Raw genomic sequence first — 12,853 nt, forward strand, 5'->3', positions numbered from 1 at the left:
CCGGGACATTTATCACTAGAACAAAGAAAAAAGCCCTTCAAGCTGATCCATTTCCTACTCTCCCTTACAAAGCAGTCATTTTGAAAGCTAAACACAAATACTAGTTTATTCTTTTGATATCATGGAGAACTGCATTTAGTTCTAAACCACAAAGTCTTCAATTTTAATATGAGGGTGAGATGGACAGAAGGAAACAAAAGAGCAAGGAAGTGTGAAAATTCAAGCACTTCATGGCTCACTTCCATGTCATCTGAATGCAACCATTGCCATAAAGTTCTTCACCTTTAAAACAGATGTACAGATCTTTATGCTTACTTTCTGGAAACCTGAAATAGTTGATAGGCTGATGATACAAATGATATCAGACACAAAAATGAAAGATTTTTTTTAAAATCCGGGTGATCTATCAAGACCTTTTAAAAGTTGTCTCATTGTTAAGCACTTGCTAGCTCCATTTATTAAAAAGTAGTATTTATACATTTGTAAGAATTGTAATCCTCTTTATAACACTGTACTAAAACAGTGTAGTACTGTTATCTATAAACTGACTGAAATTATCAGTTTCCAAGATCTCATAAGCCTGGCTGTTATGTCAAAATTGGTTAAAATTACTTCTATACAGTATGTTGTACAAACTATAGTTACTTATTATGGGTCAATTCTTAATGTTCTTTGTCACAGCTGCCTTCCTTTATTCACAAATATCCAGCACTTAAGATATGGCATTTTTGCAGAGTGTTAAGTAATCTTTAGCTGGCCCACAGTATTATAGTTCTTAACATAAAAGAATGCTTTGACTCAGTGATAATTCTTGGACAAAATCTTCTTTTCAATCTGCTAAATATCTACGCTATCCTAACAAAGTGCAGTATGTGTTTAGATATGTGTTTATTTTTAGTTGATGTAATTTGGATAAATATGTCCTGTGACTCTCAGAAAGGAATCCAAATATTAAAACATATTAATGTCACAGTACAATATTATAACATTTTAATGAAAGAAATCACACACATGATTTTCTTCTGTCTGTAACAAATTAAGCAATTTATCAAACCTTAGGTTAATTAGGTACTAATTTCAATAATTTTCCTCATACATAAATGCTTTTTTACTGCAAATATCCCCAGTATAAAAATAAGTACAGTATAAAGAACCTCAGGTATGTTACAGTAAACTGTTCATGAAAATCCACACTTAATACATTGCTCTCCCTAAAAAAAAACAGGGCTACCAAGAGAAAATTCTCAAAAATTAGAGAAGAGAGCACAGACAGGCTTTATGCCTGATTCACTGCTACAGGATGACTACTTTAAGGGTCATCTAGCTTGTTACTTATTCTTGGAAAATCCAAGAAACAACTGTATATCAGAGCACAAAAGAAAAAAAAGACTAGGTATTTAATACAAAGAGTATCCTTGTGTTCAACAAATCCGTTATAAATATATAACAAAGTTTACATGGGCACAGTTTAAGACTCTGAGGCACCATTATATACTTCAAATGTCCTGATGTATTTAAAATCAAAAGTTTCAAATATGAAGTCTTACAAAATCATCACACCTGGCAGAAACATGTTCTGTGCAAACTATCAGACATTTCAAATATGCCTGTTCTTTAGTAATTATAAGATTTTAAATTTTAAATGTATTTAAATCCCAACTGCAGGACTCAGAAACTCTTCTGTTTCACTTAAATATGTTCATGCTGGGGGAGACATACATTACCAAAAATGGCTCAATCAGATAAAATCAACATGAGATCTGCATCAATCATAAAAACACTTATTTCAGAAAGACCTACATGGGCATCCTTCAGTATTGTCACACATGCTTGTATTACTCTTCAATGTCTGTATTAAGTGTAAAGTTTCAGAACACTACAAAACTGTATGTTTTTAACTGTATGCTTCCAGGTTGAGGTTAAAGAATATATTTACTTTTTAAAAAGCAAAATACTTTCTTAAAGATGTGTTACCAAATCATTGTTTTTTTAAAAGATAAACCTAAATGTTTCAATGTGTAATGCAACTGCTTTGGTATCGGTAAGTGCTAGCAATCAATTATATTATGAGAGATTCGGTAATAAAAAATATTAATTCAATTTCCAGTGGTAGTTTTGTAGCATCTGATGTTCCACCATGGATCACAGGAATTAAAGCACTGTCCAGATCATTTAGATAGTGCTGGGGCAAAAGCTGGTCTCCAGAGCCTGCCTGATATTCCACCTAAAAATGAAAAATACATGCATAAGACCATTGCTTATTCATATCTGTTTTCTGATCTTAATGGTTTAAGCAACCTAAAATTATAGATGATGATAATCATCATCAATTTATAACCTGCCCTTCCCTCAACGGGCTCAGGGTGGGTAACAACAGTTAATAAATATACAGAGTTAAAATTAATTCATACATTAAAAAAAATAACAATCTTAAAAACAGGTCAAATTCTGCAGATGGCAATATAAAATTGCACCCACTCCGCCCATACATCCCCAGCTGGTACAAGACAGAGGACATAGCTTTAATGTAGTGGGTCAATTCGACATAAGTATTTCAGCAGGGCCGCTGTAGCAGGAAGGCCAGAGACTGACAAGTGTTCACCACCTTAGTTGAAGGTGGAAGAACTCTATCTTACCGGCCCTGCACAACTGTTAACATTTTAACATTGTTTAATATTTTAAGAAGGGGGGTGAAATGAACAAGGAAGAGGAATTTTAAAAAAATCATACTACTACATGCTGCAGAAAAAACATTTTCAGGCAGCTAGCAGATAGTAATGCAGATTTTAACACAGCAGATGACAACTGCAGCTAAGAAGAGCCAAGCTCCTTGCACTCTGACATGGCCTATGGTTGAATCCAGCCTGTGTCTCTACTCAAAGATTAAGATCTTGTTTAGAGGCATCACTGCCCCCCAGTGGCTGTTGTGTCTCTGGCTAGTGAATGGTGCTACATAGTACCACTAATTTATCCTGCAGCAATTTGTTGTGACTAACAACAGGGAAGGTCAGGGAAGTAAACTCCCAGTAGTTGCTATCATCCTCTGCAAATAGTTAGGTTGTTCTGTCCACTTATGGATGAAATAAGGTCATATGTCTTTCGTATGTTGAGATGACAACTGCTACACAATACTAGACAATGCATGAGGTACACAATATATAACTAGACAAAAATGGAGGGATAATTTCCCCCTCAATTATTTTGTCAGTTCATTTTATATAGCAGAATTAAGATATGTGTAACAAACAGGTTAGGAGATGATGGTATGTGGTCTGATCTTTCCTCAAGTCCCTTGGGAGGTGGCAGAGGGGCTGGAAGCTGAACAGCTCCTAAGCAGTTGGTAGCATCTGCTGAACTCCTTTCCTTTCACCTCTAAATGGCAAGTTACAATCCAAATAGGCTTTATATTATTATAAACCATGTTGATGTATAACTGTATAATTTTAGTAGTTACCATGTCAGTATCTATGGAGACTCGAAGACCTATCTTGTTCATTCCATTATTTTTCAGCGTTTTGAGATGATGGCAAAGAGCAGCACAACAAGCCAATGCGATTTCTTTAGCAAATTGGTAAGGAGGATGGCTGTATAGTTCACTAGTCTTCACAAGATAGAACACCTGGAATGTAATTAAATAGTCAGCAGTTAGCAGAGTTAGCAAGATAGTTACTTAACAGCATAAGATCTCTTAAGCAATGCTCAGTGAGAGATATAATGGATCAGTGGCTCTTTAACTCACTACTGCTCTCCACTTAGGCATAATCATAACTGAATACCCCCAAATTAAAAAATCAGGGCATAACAACAACTCTGGATGAAATAACTTTATTTATATTAGTGTATTTATGATATAAACATATGATCTAGAAATCTCAGACACATATTCAATGAGATTCCTATACTTGATGTCTATCAGCCAACTCCATATTAAAATTGATTCCTATTTGCTTTGTTGCTTGTTTATCATACGGCAGAGTTACACACACAAAGTATATAATAATATAAAATATGTAACCAAGTTGACACAATGAGATTGGGCAATCCTCCTAAATATGAATATCTAAATTTTCAATCTACTCAATCACAGCTGAGGAGAGTTCAAAGAGCTCTGTCACATCTCCCTGGAAAGCACGATGCTCACATTCCCATGACAGATAGAAAATAGTTTGGCAGGCTGCACCACAATTGCATTCAGGTTCTGGTATTCTGTCCCATTTAAACACCAAGTCTGCACAACTCCCAAAGTATTCTATTAGCTGTCTTCCATACTTTACATGTCAAGTCAAATTCTGAGGGCCTCTCATTGGTTTTTATCATATTATGGATATTGGGTGGAATTGATTGCATCCATGTTTGCAACCATTTATGTCCCAATCAAAATTCTGTGATTTCAGGACTTCTGCAGATCTTATTGCTGGGTGTTGGGATCTTAATCTGGATAGGCCTCCATCAGCCATGTTTTCAGTTATCTTTCTATATTCATGAAGAGCATCTTGTCTTTGGAGATGTGGGGGACCAATGTGGCACAACTTGGTTAGTCAATAGGTTCTGCAGGTCTGTAAAATAGAGCAGTTCCACTAGACCTTTGGATGAGGTGGTGGGCATCCAATAAACCTGGCCTCCTTTGCTGAAGCCTTCCATCCTCATGTGGCCTATATTAAGAAGACTTCTCCACTAGCTGTCAGAAGATACTGCAACTGGGAGACAGGGCTGCCTAAAATTCTGACTGCTACCACATTCGCCCCTAAAGTTATGAACACAACCACCCCAATTCATAGACAGTCCCATTAAGAATCAATATGCTGGTGTTCAATTCAAAAATGTAAAAAGATTATATGGATATGAGAAATTTATAATAAAATGTATAGTACTTTTTAAAAATTACTTTTAAAATGTAGCATCAAAATCCAATTTAAGTACAGTACAGCATAAAAATCCAATTTAAACTTGATGGGGTGGGGGAAGGATAGGAGGGTGAAAACAGCCCTACAAGAATTCTGTCTCTAACAGATACCTGGGCTTCTGAATTGATGTAACTTTCATCCTATGAAAGTTCTTGGATTTGCCCAGTTTCTGACCCCAACCTATGCACTATCTGATTATCTGCTTTTTATGATAGGTAAGAAAAAGATATGTGAGATAACATAAAGGAACCTATTATATGGTGAAAGCTGTGAGAAGAACCTGCAGAAAAAGCAAATGTGAAAAAGCAGTTATACAGATCTTTGTTAAAATGTTGCTAATCCGAATCCTTTGACATACAGCCACCAGTATCATCATTCCCTAGGTTAAAAAAAAATAAAATCTGAATACTGGCATTCAATCAGAAAAAATAGCTGAAGTTTGTTTTTACTGCTGAGATCTCAAGGCCAAGTAATGTTTGTGCTTTCCAAAGCAAAGGCAAAAAACAAAATGCGGTTGGGTTAAAGACAAAGAACCTACTGTTCCATACATACATTTACAGCTGTATGAAAGAACTATCACCAGACAAACGCTACATATACAAACAACAGATAGTATAATATTTTAATGGTGGTGGAAAGTGCCATCAATTTGCACTCATAGCTGAGTTACGGCAACCCCATAGGGTTTTCAAGGCAAGAGACATCCAGAGGGGGTTTGCTATTGCCTTCCTCTGTGTAACAAACCTGGATTTCCTTAGATGTTTCCCATTCAAATACTAAGCAGAGCCAAGCCTGCTTAGTTTCTGAGATCTGATGAGATTGGGCCAGTCTTCAACACCCTGGTCAGGGCAACATTTTTAACATCATTCCTTAATCTCAAGTGAATATTTTTTACTTACCAAATTTTTTTTTACTTACTTCGGTACATTTTATAAGTTTTCCATCCATTTCAAAATCTTCTTCTTGAACTATTTTTTCACTCTGAATTCCTTCCATTGACTTTCCATCTATTGGACTTGTAATTCTATGAAGTAAGGTAACACTGCATTAATTACACCAATTGGCCACCACAGATAATTCTTCTTCTACACACTGTGAACAATGTTTTGGGCACGAATATATGACAGATTAAACAGTTATGCTCTCTCGTGTTCCCTGGTTTATCATTTTAATTTTTTAAATCAGTAGGCTGAATGCCTAACTAACATCCAGGATCCAAAAAGTTGCTTAACCTTCTATCAGCCCAATGGAATTTTGGTTCTTTTGAACAGCTAATGCAATATCAGAAATGTTTTTAGACTACTTTAGAAAGAATATTTTATCATTTGGGAAAGAGAATGGGCTACTTTGAGAAAACAAGCCCCTTTCGATTCTTCAACCACTTTTGCTGTTCTTTGAGAGTCGTGGTCAAAATCTCCAAGACATAAACAATGCATTCTCAGTGTACAATTTTGTGACTCAACAGCTTACATATCTCTGTATTGTCCACTTGGAATACTACAGCCATAAAAATGTAAACCTGCTAGTTACTTAAGGTACATGTACACAAACTCTGCATAAACCTTCTGAGAAACAGTACAAAGTGAAATTACAATTAAACTTAGAACCTGAAGTAGCTGTTTCCCCCATAACCAAAAGGCCTAGCAAACAAAACAAATATGTTTTCACTCAGTGCCTTTGTGAGGAACCCCCAGCCAGAGGCTTTACTCGGGAGGGCGACCACTCTAAATTTCTCCCCAGTCACCTTCCCTCAATCAGACTCACAGAAATCCTGTCAGAATTAGTAATAATTGGCACCAGACAGTTTTAAAGTTAAAAATCACAAAATATTTATTAGATAACAAAAGGCAAGGAGGGGGATGAAATATTGATTATAACTGTTCAATATTAAAAGGCAAATCAGTTGGAAGAATAAAATAATTTCAGAGAGTAGAGACTTTTTCAGGCTGAGGTAAAAATATAACAAGACTTTGACAGATCTTTAAAATAAACAATAAACCAGGCAGGTTTCAGAGTCCCACTAGACTCTACTTCACACAGGCTGTCTGTGTCTTCTGGGCACTGAATGCTGTTTCTTCATATGTCTTACCCTAATTTAGGCAGTGTCAAATCGTATAAATAACAAACTTCAATCACTCTTCCACTGGTGTCAGTATTCTCCCTCACAGACCCTTTCACACTAGCTATCTTCCAGGACTCGCACCCCTCAATACCGATGCGTCTTAGCCCTACACTTAGTCCTCTGGTCTGAGTCTTGGGTACCTCTGCTGACCACCAGAATCCAGTTCTCCCCTCAGTGTGTAATTGTGTGATCTAGTTTGTACTTGGAGATTGCCTGATCACTGGCAAAATCTCCCTCAGAGTTTCAAACTGTCTGAAAGCTCCCTTTTCCAGACAGAGTCCACCCAGCTCTGTCTGGCACAAGGAGCCCATCCACTCTGGCCGCTCTCAGCCCCTCATCCAGTTGATTTTACAGCTGCCCGGCCTAAGCCCACTGTCTTCACTTCAGACTGGTATTCTGAAGACTTCTCTCAAAGACCCCCTGGCTAAGACTAAAAATCCTGAGGTGATTTTCTGCTGAGCATACCTCAAAAGGATACTTTTCTGTTGCTCAGGCAATCGCCGCAAGCCTGTTTCTCAGCTACTCAGGCTAAGGGCCTGAGTCCATCACAGCCTTTGTTTAAGATCTTAAACTGGCAGTCCATTATGTAAAGGAGAAAGCATTTCTTTAAATTCTCAGGTCCCAAACCATTTCAAGTTTCAAAGTAATAACAAGTGCACCTTGAACTGTGATCAAAAGCGAGTAAGCAGCCAGTGAAAATTTTTGAGCAGTGGCAAGTTTTTAAACAATCTTGAATATTTTGAACTAACCTAAGTTTTCCAGCAGTCTTCAAAGATAAACATCAAATATATCACACTGCTGTGGATCTGGGTGCAATCACAGCATAGATAAACAGAGGCTAAATCATGTATCTCAGGAAAAGGCCTAAATGAAGTTGGACAAATGTGCTACATGCAAAGAGGATACCTGCACCTTCATTTATAAGCATGAATTTGATTATAAAATCATTAAACTACAGAGTTGTTCCTTTGTAATGAGTACAGTGGCATCCAAAATAGGCTGCTTTTCCAGATCATCGACCAACAAAATGCCTCCCACAACTCTATATTATACAACAGTGAACACAATGTGACACCCAGAAGCACCATAGACACCCAGCTCTATATTATACAACACTGAACCCAATGTGACACTCAGAAACACCATAGTGCTCACTGCTGTGTTTCCTGATGCCATCTGCTTCTTGAATCTTACTGGCAGAATCCCAAGTGTCTTTATTGGAGCAGGGGAAAAAAGAAAGCTTTGGGTCACTCCATACCAGCTGGCTAAGTTGCAATGTACAAAGTTCGTTCTGTACAATGATCATGTGCCCCTGACTTAGCCATGCAGGGTTTTTAAAATATCTTTAGGCTTGAAAACCTCTCCCTTTGGCTGGACCCGAACAACCCTTCCTATCTCTATCTCTTCCCCTAAGAAGAAAGTTACTCCCAGCTTGCTGTTTTTTAAAGAACCCAACATTTTACAGAAACTTAATATTTTAATACTTGGTCCCAACCATTTTGTGCTTAGAGCCATTCCACGATGGCTCTTTCTTTAACTCTCAGAAGTGCCTGCAGACAGCCTTGGCAATAAGAATTTAGGACTGATGTGTGGAAAAATGCAGAGCTCCATGCAAATTTCCCATCTTCTAGCTGTAATAATTAATTTAAATTCATCTAAGCAATGTGGCTAGGCTATAAACATTCTGAATAAGGTGCTAACTAGTGGTATCAAAACTCTGGTGAATATCAGCAATATATTCATCAAATCCCTAGCGAATAAGTCACAGTAGGCCTTGAACGGATTCAATTTGCGACATACAAAGAAGCCCCCTTACTACACAGCAGCTCCAAATTATAGCTTTGTTACAGACACAATAAGAGATTCCATGTTGGATCAGCCCAATGGCCCATCCAGTCCAACACGGTGTCACACAGTGGCCAAAAAACCCAGGTGCCATCAGGAGGTCCATAAGTGGGGCCAGAACACTAGAAGCTCTCACACTGTTGTCCCTCCCAAGTACCTAGAATACAGAGCATCACTCGCCCCAGACAGAGAGTTCCAGCAATACGCTGTGGCTAATAGCCACTGATGGACCTCTGCTCCATATGTTTATCCAATCCCTTCTTGAAGCTTTCTATGCTTGTAGCCACCATCACCTCCTGTGGCAGTGAATTCGATGTGTTAATCACCCTTTTATCCTTTTATCAGTTCTAACCCAACTGCTCAGCAATTTCATTGAGTGCCCACGAGTTCATGTAGAAAGGGAGAAAAGTACTTCTTTTTCTACCTTCTCTATCCAATGCATAATCTTGTAAACCTCTATCATGTCAGCCCTCAGTTGACGTTTCTCCAAGTTAAAGAGCCCCAAGCATTTTAACCTTTCTTCATAGGAAAGTGTTCCAGTGACTGCACAGAAACACTGCAACCATCACCACCATAGGGTAGTCATAAATATTTGCTCTAGTCTATGTTGAGTACTGCTTATCCTGGGTTATTCTGTACTTATGTTCTTAGAGATCTGTCAGCTTGCATCATACTTCCAAGCTCCTCAGAAAAACAAAAGCCCAAGCAAGCTCATAAGACAGTAAAAAATGTCTAGCCTCTACTGTACAAACTGCCCAAGTAATCTTTGTATTCCAGTGATGAACTGGAGCTTTGACCTGAGCCTCAGTTGTGACAACCAGAATTCCAAAGGTAGTCAGGAATTCATCCAAAGCAGCCTTGTCATGGATGCTGAAGTCCCTAGCCAATTGGTTTTATTCAATCAGTTGGCCAATATTAGACATTATAGCTTAAAAAACCCTCAAAACTCAGTTAAATACTAGTAGCCATCATACCTCATATTTGTTTTCTCTTCATTCTGCACCCAGCAAATGTCCACATATTCCCTCAGATCACCTGAGTCTACTTTACCACATGTAATTTTAAAGTCCTTTTTTCCCCTTAAAGCTTGCCGTAACCCCTCCATTGTCTCTGGAGTGATCTGCACCATTAATCCATCTGTAAATGAAGAATTATTTTACTGAATGTAAAATACTATGTTCTGCAACAGTTCAAAACAGTTCAAAACAGTAAAAAAACCGATTCAGGTGCATATGGCTATGATTTGAATGGGATCACTATAAAAAGCAAAAAAAACCCCTTGTGTAATTCTGATTTAAATGATGTAGAAGAAGTTAATAAGCTTATACTCCTAAACTCATATCCACTAAAGATTTTTCAGAAATGATGTGAAGAAAAGGGATTTAGTATTGTCACTTGGAATTATATTGACTAAGACTTCACAAATAAAGCAGAGATGAAACATTACTCAAAAAGAACTGAAGCTGTAAGAAGATGATAAAGATGTGTATTAAAATTGTATAAACTGTTTCAAAAGCAATAATGAGGAGTACACAGCAGAAAAATGCATAGAATGAACTTCTATAGTTACTTCTGTTGTTCCACAGACTGTCTAAAATTGAACTGTTCAGGGGGGTGCTTTCATAAAGGGAATTAGGGTTGTAGTTCATTGTGCTGTTTGTATGGGTTATTTGGTATGCACTACATGTTTCTGAATTTTTGTAATGCAGTTGCTGCAAAGTTAAAAAATATATCTTATATTGTTTTCTTTAGCACATCGTTTCCCTAGCTTTGTAACCTGCTTTGAGTCTAAGCAAGACAGGATAACTACAAGTATAATAAAGAAATTAATTAATCAAAGTTTATTCCAGCCCTCCTCTCCAAACAAGGAGGTTCTTGTATCAATAATTTTCACAATTTGAACTGCTACTTTTGTTCTAGAATCATGAGATGCCATACCTTCAACAATACTGGATTTAGCAAGGAATCCAGAAGATGTTTTTAGGGCTCCATTGAACACAACAAAGCTTGCCCCTGTAACTAGACAGACAACACAAAGTATTTTAAATACAGTCTGTGCTACATATAGTGTTTACAAATACTGTGGTCCTAGAAAAACAAGTCTAGGCTGGAAGCATAGTGTATGAAGTGCCTACTCACACTCTGCAGAAATCAGAACCAAAATCAAGTCTTACACTTCAACTTAAACAAAAATTTGACAGTCAGCATCAAGAAAAAAGGACTCATTTACATATTTGTCAAATATACAGTATAGGATACAAATTTAAAATACCAAGCAGGGAAACGCTGCTTACTGTTTATTTGTTAGTTTTCTACTGTGAAACAAGGAACATGATTGCTTCCTGGTGAGGAAAACTATCACCAAGTCATCTAGGGTTCTCAAGATAAAGGTGAACAGCGATGGGTTGCCATTATTTGTCTTTGCATTGCAACCCTGGACTTACTTGGTGGTCTCCCATTTGGTTAGTAAATGAGGACCAACTTAACTTCAGAGACTGGGCTAGCTGTGTCATACAGGTAAGACAAAAAGTAAGGAATCCACACTCCAGACACACAAATATGCAGCGAATGTGCCTGGGAGGATGGCGATCATTTGGGGTTTTATTTTGATTTTAAATTGTAATGCTTTCACAATTATGATTTGGAACTGTCTTAGCCACAACAAAAGGCAGGATATAAATATTTTAAATAAATAAAAATCAACAAACACAGGACATTTACCTTTCCTAGGGTGTCCAGTTGCGCTGTTTGCTTGTGTCTGATAGACTCCATCACTATTCTGTACACAAACCAAGTGAGAATCTGCTTCAGCACTAAAACTTGCTCCAATGCTAATGACATGTTCATTAGAGGTATTCATTACTTTCATCACCTGCAATTATAGAAATGTCTTATATAAAATCCTTGCTTTATTTCACTAGCCAAGTCTTCAATTAGGCTGCTATAGATAAGATTATCTATACTTAACCCATTTGACATCTATGTCAATTTCTTAATACTTCACATCCCTTTTAAAGAAGATCCATACTGCCGTTTCTGTCTGGTACAATGTAGGTAACTATCTTGTAAAACAATGGATCTGGCATAGCAGAATGCTACAAGACCATATTCAACGGTATACCATTTGGGAAAACATTTAAGACACACAGTAAGTAGTCTCTTTTAAACTTTCTCTGATATCATACACCATAAGGCCTACAGGCTTTGCTCAGCCTCCCATATGCCTGTTTTTAGAAACTCAGCAAAGCATTTTCATCCCTAGCCGCCCTGAGCCTGCCTTGGCGGGGAGGGCGGGATATAAATAAAAATTTATTATTATTGTTTTTGGCACTTTAGATTATTACTATGTGACCTTCCCACCTAAATAGGGTCCCCAAAACTTCAGCATTAAAAGAGCTTTTAAAATACATTATATATAAAATTTAAAAAATCAATAAAACATATAAACCATATAACACCACACCCAGGCAGAAGAGACAATTAACAGTTATTGGAGGTATGCCAAGCAAAACAAAAAAGTCTCCACGCACTGGCAGAAAACAACACTAGAGAGAGACAAATGAATCTCCATGGGAAGGGCGTTCCAAAGTCTTGGTGCCATGATGAAGACGTTCTTTCTGGGGTGGCCACCCATCTAGCATCAAACAACAGGGTCTCCAAAGATGACCAGAGAGGACAGGTAGGTTTGTATGAAAGAAGATGATACTTAAGGTGTGATGGCCCCAACCACATGGTGCTTTCAATACTAGCACCTTGAATTAGCCTGGAAGCAAACTATAAGCCAGTGCAGATGAAGTGATTGGAGTGATATGATTCCTACAACCCACTCCAGTCAGCATTCTGACTGCAGCTTGGTGCTTTCAATACTAGCACCTTGAATTAGCCTGGAAGCAAACTATAAGCCAGTGCAGATGAAGTGATTGGAGTGATATGATTCCTACAACCCACTCCAGTCAGCATTCTGACTGCAGCATATTGTACC

At 37.6% G+C, this 12,853-nt stretch overlaps 1 protein-coding gene across 1 annotated transcript in view; it reads right to left on the bottom strand.

Annotated features, from left to right (window-relative positions):
• Positions 1–423: 423 nt before the first annotated feature.
• ZFYVE16 (zinc finger FYVE-type containing 16) overlaps positions 424–12,853 on the bottom strand; it is a 49,053-nt gene continuing 36,623 nt past the window's right edge. The window contains exons 12-17 of the mRNA XM_060235788.1: positions 11,593–11,743; positions 10,810–10,890; positions 9,846–10,008; positions 5,823–5,928; positions 3,455–3,619; positions 424–2,224 (exon numbers count right to left, since the gene is read on the bottom strand). Coding sequence (XP_060091771.1) covers positions 2,060–2,224; positions 3,455–3,619; positions 5,823–5,928; positions 9,846–10,008; positions 10,810–10,890; positions 11,593–11,743 — 831 coding nt within the window. The 3' untranslated portion in view covers positions 424–2,059. The remainder of the gene's footprint in view (positions 2,225–3,454; positions 3,620–5,822; positions 5,929–9,845; positions 10,009–10,809; positions 10,891–11,592; positions 11,744–12,853) is intronic.

Source organism: Heteronotia binoei, chromosome 4, assembly GCF_032191835.1.
Source record: "Heteronotia binoei isolate CCM8104 ecotype False Entrance Well chromosome 4, APGP_CSIRO_Hbin_v1, whole genome shotgun sequence".
In the NCBI taxonomy this organism is placed as follows: domain Eukaryota; kingdom Metazoa; phylum Chordata; class Lepidosauria; order Squamata; family Gekkonidae; genus Heteronotia; species Heteronotia binoei.